The sequence below is a fragment of the Porites lutea genome, chromosome 7 (assembly GCF_958299795.1).
Source record: "Porites lutea chromosome 7, jaPorLute2.1, whole genome shotgun sequence".
Classification (NCBI taxonomy): domain Eukaryota; kingdom Metazoa; phylum Cnidaria; class Anthozoa; order Scleractinia; family Poritidae; genus Porites; species Porites lutea.
This window is the reverse complement of record NC_133207.1, coordinates 11,274,322-11,280,278: the sequence shown is the minus strand read 5'-3', so window position 1 is coordinate 11,280,278 and position 5,957 is coordinate 11,274,322. Positions and strand designations below refer to the sequence as shown.

The following is a 5,957-nucleotide window of genomic DNA, read 5'->3' as shown; positions in this document are numbered from 1 at the left end:
GGGTGGATTAAAAGTGAACCAAAGTAAAATCGCTTTACAATGGTTGTATTTGGAAGATCTGAAACTAGGCGGTAATCGTATCAAGCATACCCGCAATGGTGGCGAACAGACGCTTCAAGTAAAAAGAGGAACAGTGAAAGTCGACGGCTATGATCCCCCCACTAAAACAGTCTTCGAGTTTCAAGGGTGCGAATACCACGGGTGTAAAAAGTGTAAACCGAATGGCAGACATGTGAAAACGTTCCACCATCCAGACAGGACAGTCGAAGAGTTATATCAAGTCACCCAGTTTAAAATAGATTTGTTGAAACAAGCAGTTTACAACGTCGTGGAAAAATGGGAGTGAGACTTTAGAAAAGAATTGGAGCAGAACGAGCAACTACAGGCCATGGTGAGCAACATGACCTGGGTTTCCCCCCTAGATCCCAGAGTGGCGTTCTATGGAGGTCGAACAGGCATGGCGAAATGCCATTACCAGGCAGAAGACAACGAGAAAATTTTATATGAAGATTTTACGAGCCTTTACCCCACCATCAACAAGTATGGGACGTATCCCATTGGGCACCCTCACATCATTGTCAACCCTGTGAACCAAAACATCCAAGATTACTTTGGAATTGCTAAAGTTGATGTCCTCGCTCCAGAAAAGTTACTACATCCAGTGCTGCCAGTAAAATTGAATGGAAAATTGTTGTTTCCTCTGTGTGTAAAGTGTGCAGAGGATCAATTAGAAAGACCGTGGCATGAAAGAAGTAATTTGTGTCCTTACAGTGACGAAGAAAGAATGTTGAGAAGTATCTGGTGTACGCCAGAATTGCAGAAAGCTGTAGAGAAAGGATATCACATTGTGAAAATCCACGAAGTCTGGCACTTTCCAGAGGACCAAAGGAGTCATGGTTTATTTGCACCATATGTAAACACATGGCTCAAACACAAAACAGAAGCCAGTGGATGGCCGTCAGACGTAGAAACAGAAGAACAAAAAGTTGAGTACGTAAGACAGTACGAAAAGCACGAAGGTATTAAGCTGGATCCAACCAAAATTGAGAAAAATCCAGGGAGGAAACAAGTGGCCAAGCTTATGTTGAACAGCTTCTGGGAAAAACTGGGCGAGAACGAGCATCGCACACAAACCATTTCGATTCAGGACGAAGACGTCTGGCAGAAAATTGTACAGGATGAAACCGTTATGGTCAAAGATGTGAGAATCTTTAACGAAGATGTCATGGAAGTGAGTGTGTTGAAACACGAAGACGCCTGTGACAGCGGCGGGAAAATAAACATTTGTATTGCCTGTTTCACGACTTCGCTTGCACGTCTTAAATTGTATGCGGAATTAGAAAAGTTAGCAGAACAAGTGCTGTACTATGACACAGATTCAGTCATCTATAGTTACAAAGACGGAGACCTAAAGATCCCCACTGGGGTGTTCCTTGGTCAAATGACAGACGAACTCGACGGAGATGCCATCACACTGTTTGGATCAGCAGGACCGAAGTCCTACTGTTACAAGACGAAGGGTGGCAAGTACAAACGCAAGAATAAAGGAACCAAGAGCTCCTATGAAACCAACCAGGTATTAAACTGCAACTCCATGATGCAGCACATTCAACAGGAACTGTCAGAGCCCTTGGAACGAAGAAGAGTCATGGAAATAGAAATAAAGAATCATTTTGTCAGAGATAACACGAATAAGACAGTCAGCTTAACAGATTTAGTCAAAGTGTTTGGTGTCAATTGGGATAAGCGAGTGGTTGAAAAAGGAACAGGGGTTACCTACCCTTATGGCTTTGTAAGGTTTTAACTTTTTCACTAGATTTCTTTTCACTAGATTAGCTTTATATTGCTGTAATAGTAGAGGCAAGGTTGCATGGTGGCGTCAGCCCAACAATAAAGTGTGTTTTGTTACAAAATTGTGTGCTGGATGGTGTGAAAATTTCCCATACTTTAAAAAACAAAGGTTAAATCCGCTGAGTCAAAGGGATCATGTAAAAAAGGGAAAAAATATCCAAAACCCTAACCCTAACTCTAATCCGCAGGGGCTAGAGTTTAACCACAACCTTATTAACATTTTAACCCCAACCCTAGTCCCAAGGAGCTAGGGTTTAACTCCAACCTTATTAACATTTTAACCCCAACCCCAACCCAAACCCTAGTCCCAAGGGGCTAGGGTTTAACCCCAACCTCATTAACATTTTAACCCCAACCCCAACCCAAACCCTTGTCCCAAGGGGCTAGGGTTTAACCCCAACCTCATTAACATTTTAACCCCAACCCCAACCCAAACCCTAGTCCCAAGAGGCTAGGGTTTAACCCCAACCTTATTAACATTTTAACCCCAACCCCAACCCAAACCCTAGTCCCAAGGGGCTAGGGTTTAGCCCCAACCTTATTAACATTTTAACCCCAACCCCAACCCAAACCCTTGTCCCAAGGGGCTAGGGTTTAACCCCAACCTCATTAACATTTTAACCCCAACCCCAACCCAAACCCTTGTCCCAAGGGGCTAGGGTTTAGCCCCAACCGTATTAACATTTTAACCCCAACCCCAACCCAAACCCTAGTCCCAGGGGGCTAGGGATTAACCTCAACCTTATTAAGATTTTAACCCCAAATAGGAGAGGGACTGGGTAGGAGTGCTCACAAAAAAGTTGCGGACTCAGTGTATGTCGGTCATACAACAAGTGTCAAGGTTAGTGTGTGGAAGAAAAATGCTGTCTGTGTCAATGCAAGATTTGGAACAGCTTTCGTATTGGCAAGAAAAACGTCTGATGAGTTCTCATTGGTATAATATTTACAATCCAGTGATTTCAGTAGAATTGACCAAATTAGCTGACCGTGTAGTAAGAAACAACGAGGCTGTACAAGAAATCCAGTTGGATCTCACAGTTCATCAGCACAGAGTACCAGAATGGAATGAAAATTTACTCATGTCAATGAATGATGGTTTATTACGCGCCGTTCAACGTTGGATGACAAGTCAAAGGTATTCGATGAAAACGCAAATGTTATTTGACGCTACAAGCAGTGGAACCGATTGCCCTTCCGTTTACAAGATGTGTAGGAGTGTTGACAAATATTCCAGTGTTTGCGTTTTTTCCGTGGACCACATCTTTATCACGCACCATGTTAGCCATGTTAGATTGGCTAAGTTTTAACTGGTTATTGGCCAAACTTCATGCACCTTTCAATAACATGAAGCTTGTGATCACAGTCCTTCACGAAGATCTTGCTTAAACATGTTAGGTCCCAAGAGACAATCATGTCCAGACATACCTTGATGACATCATTGACTTGCCCAGACATGCCCGGTTGACGTCATTGTCCAAACCCTCCGGGAAATTATTGCAAAGTGTAAGAGTGAGTCAAATTAGATAGAAAAATATTTCACAACCATGCCGAAAGTAACATACCCACGAGAGTGCCCGACCTGTGGCAAAGAATTCATCAGAGGTTATTTCTTTCATCATAAGAAGCACTGCGGTACAACAGAACATCGCTATCACTGCCCGTTGTGTCCACTCTCGTTTTCACAGTATGGAAATATGCAACACCACGTAAGACAGCAACATTCCAACAATCCATTACGTTTTGTTTGTTCGATGTGTGGAACAGAATTAACAACTGCTCACAAAATGAGACTCCACATGGCAACAGTATGTGCTGAACAGAAACTGCGCTACAATTGCTGGTACTGCAACGCAGCATTTACAAGAAAAGATAACAGACAAACACACATGAGATGTATTCATGGACCAATCTGTCGTGAGAAAAAGGACAATTTACAGTTATATTTGCAACATTTAAGTGAAGAACAGGATTTTCAGCACGAGTGGATGTTTTTGGAATCCAGACCTATTAAACGAGGAGAACACAACGTCTGTCCCTGCAGTCAAACACCGATACAGTCCTACTTTTTTATCAAGAACAAGATCAACGGCAATCGCACCTTTGTAGGCTCTACATGTATTGGAAACATTGATCCCAAAGCAGGCGCAGTGATTGCTTACTTTAAAAACATTTTAGAGCAGGCAGTAGAAGGGATCTACAGGGGACGAAACGAGAACGGACTGCAAAAATTCGCAATCAAGTCAACTACGAGGATGGTATGTCGTTTACACGATGTCGAACAATTAAACCCACCCGTCACTCGAAACTTGAAAGGAGAATGGCAGGTGCTTGTTAAACATCCAAAGCCAGTGACTTTAGTGGAAATCAAGTGTATTGGCTTAGATTGAAAGCTAAGTATGTACGAGGACAGTTAACGTTCACCGCATTGTAAATATTACACTTCACAATGGATGTAACTAGCTTGCTTAATAGTTCAATAAAATGCACACATTGTTTAACCATTTTCAACTATTTTATTTACTGTCTGTTTTCTAATATACTAAAAATTGCGTAAATTTTGACTGCAAATCGGCGAGCTCTTGCTGGAGTGTAGTCATAGGCAGTTTCTTGGGTTTTTTAGGGGTCTTGAGCTGTGGTCGATCACTGTCCCGTTGTACTTTAAGGGTTTGATACTGGTCTTGATCTTCGACGAGTTTTCTCTCTTCTTCTTGGATCATTTGATCTAAAATGACACATTGCACCTGATCACAGGCAGCATTGACGATCGCTTGAGATTCAGATGAACTCATTTTTGGGTAGGGTTTTATAGATTTCATTCGTTGTGGAAACGTGCCTTTCTTAAGATGGTTTTTAAACCCTTTGATCGTTCTTTCACGGTACTTGATGCGTGCATGAGTGGCCATCAATTTTTGTCGATAATCCTTCAACGTGGTCTTAGTTGTTGTTGTTTTTTCGGTAGGTTCTGACATTTCCATAGAGTTGTCTTCTTCGAGTGCAGACATGTTACCTTAACCAGATCGGAGGTGAAAATGATGTCTTTGGGTGAGGACTGATTCAATTTATAGTCTGAGACGAGGGCTAAGGTATAAAAGGCAGGGGAGTGCTAGTCTATTTATCATTTTATCACAAGTCACCATGTGGGTAGGAGGTTATGACGACTGGACACCTGCTGAACAGCGTGAGTGGGATAGAGATCTTGATGAAATGTGGGCTAAACATGAGCAAACAGAGAGCGTCATGTACCCTGAGAACGACGAGAATCTACATTGGATGGAATTAGCGCTTGATGACCCAATATTTAAAGTCACTTATTCCAAAATCGGAAGCACAGATTAGTATAGGGTTGACATAACCCAACTATTACCAGAAAAACAGGGCGTGCGTAACTTCGATTTTGAAATCTTGTATCCATTGTATCACGGTTTGAATGAGATTATCGAGACGAGAAAAACACCCAAGACATCTCAGATCACCATCAAAGTTTCCTCCAGAGAATATAGGGAGGCGACCTATAGGTGTCAATTCACACCAGAGCAGTGGTCTTATAAAAGAATAGATAAAATCCTCGAAGAGCTAGCAGATCAGCTAACCATGAAACAAAACTTAAACACAGGATTGCTGATGAACGTATCCTTCTATGAGGAGGAGTAGGTTGCAGTAAAAGACTGCAAGTTAAAATTGTAAGTGCAGTAAAAGTCAACATTTTAAAACGATTAAGTGTGGAAAAAGGCTGCAACTAACAAATGTGTCATCCAAAGGTCCCAAGGTCCCAAGATCCCAAGACCCCTTTGTCCCAAGGTCCCAAGGTTCCAAGGCCCCTAACAAAATTTTCTTAAGGCCCCAAGGCCCCTAACACCTTTAAGGCCCCGGCGCCTTTAAGGCCCCAGCCTCAAAAATCTATAAATAGAAACCAAAAACACTTTCATTGCTTTCATTTGCATGAAGACTTCGTAGTGTAAAGATGCCTTACTGTCACAGACGCGTGTGTCCGATTTGCAGTAAACAAGACTTACTCAAGCTAAGCGAACACTTACGGCAGGTTCATCATTTATCTTGCGATGAACGCCAGACCCACTCGAAGAACGCCACATTTTCACAGACCTTCT

At 42.3% G+C, this 5,957-nt stretch overlaps 1 protein-coding gene across 1 annotated transcript; it reads left to right on the top strand.

Moving 5' to 3' along the window:
* Positions 1-400: 400 nt before the first annotated feature.
* LOC140944448 (uncharacterized) lies at positions 401-1,804 on the top strand. Its single transcript, XM_073393590.1, has one exon. It carries the CDS (start codon positions 401-403, stop codon positions 1,802-1,804), a length of 1,404 nt encoding a protein of 467 aa, XP_073249691.1.
* Positions 1,805-5,957: the final 4,153 nt, after the last annotated feature.

Excerpts from the sequence above, each read along its gene's own strand:
- LOC140944448 (XM_073393590.1), top strand. The coding sequence starts at position 401 with ATGACCTGGGTTTCCCCCCTAGATCCCAGAGTGGCGTTCTATGGAGGT.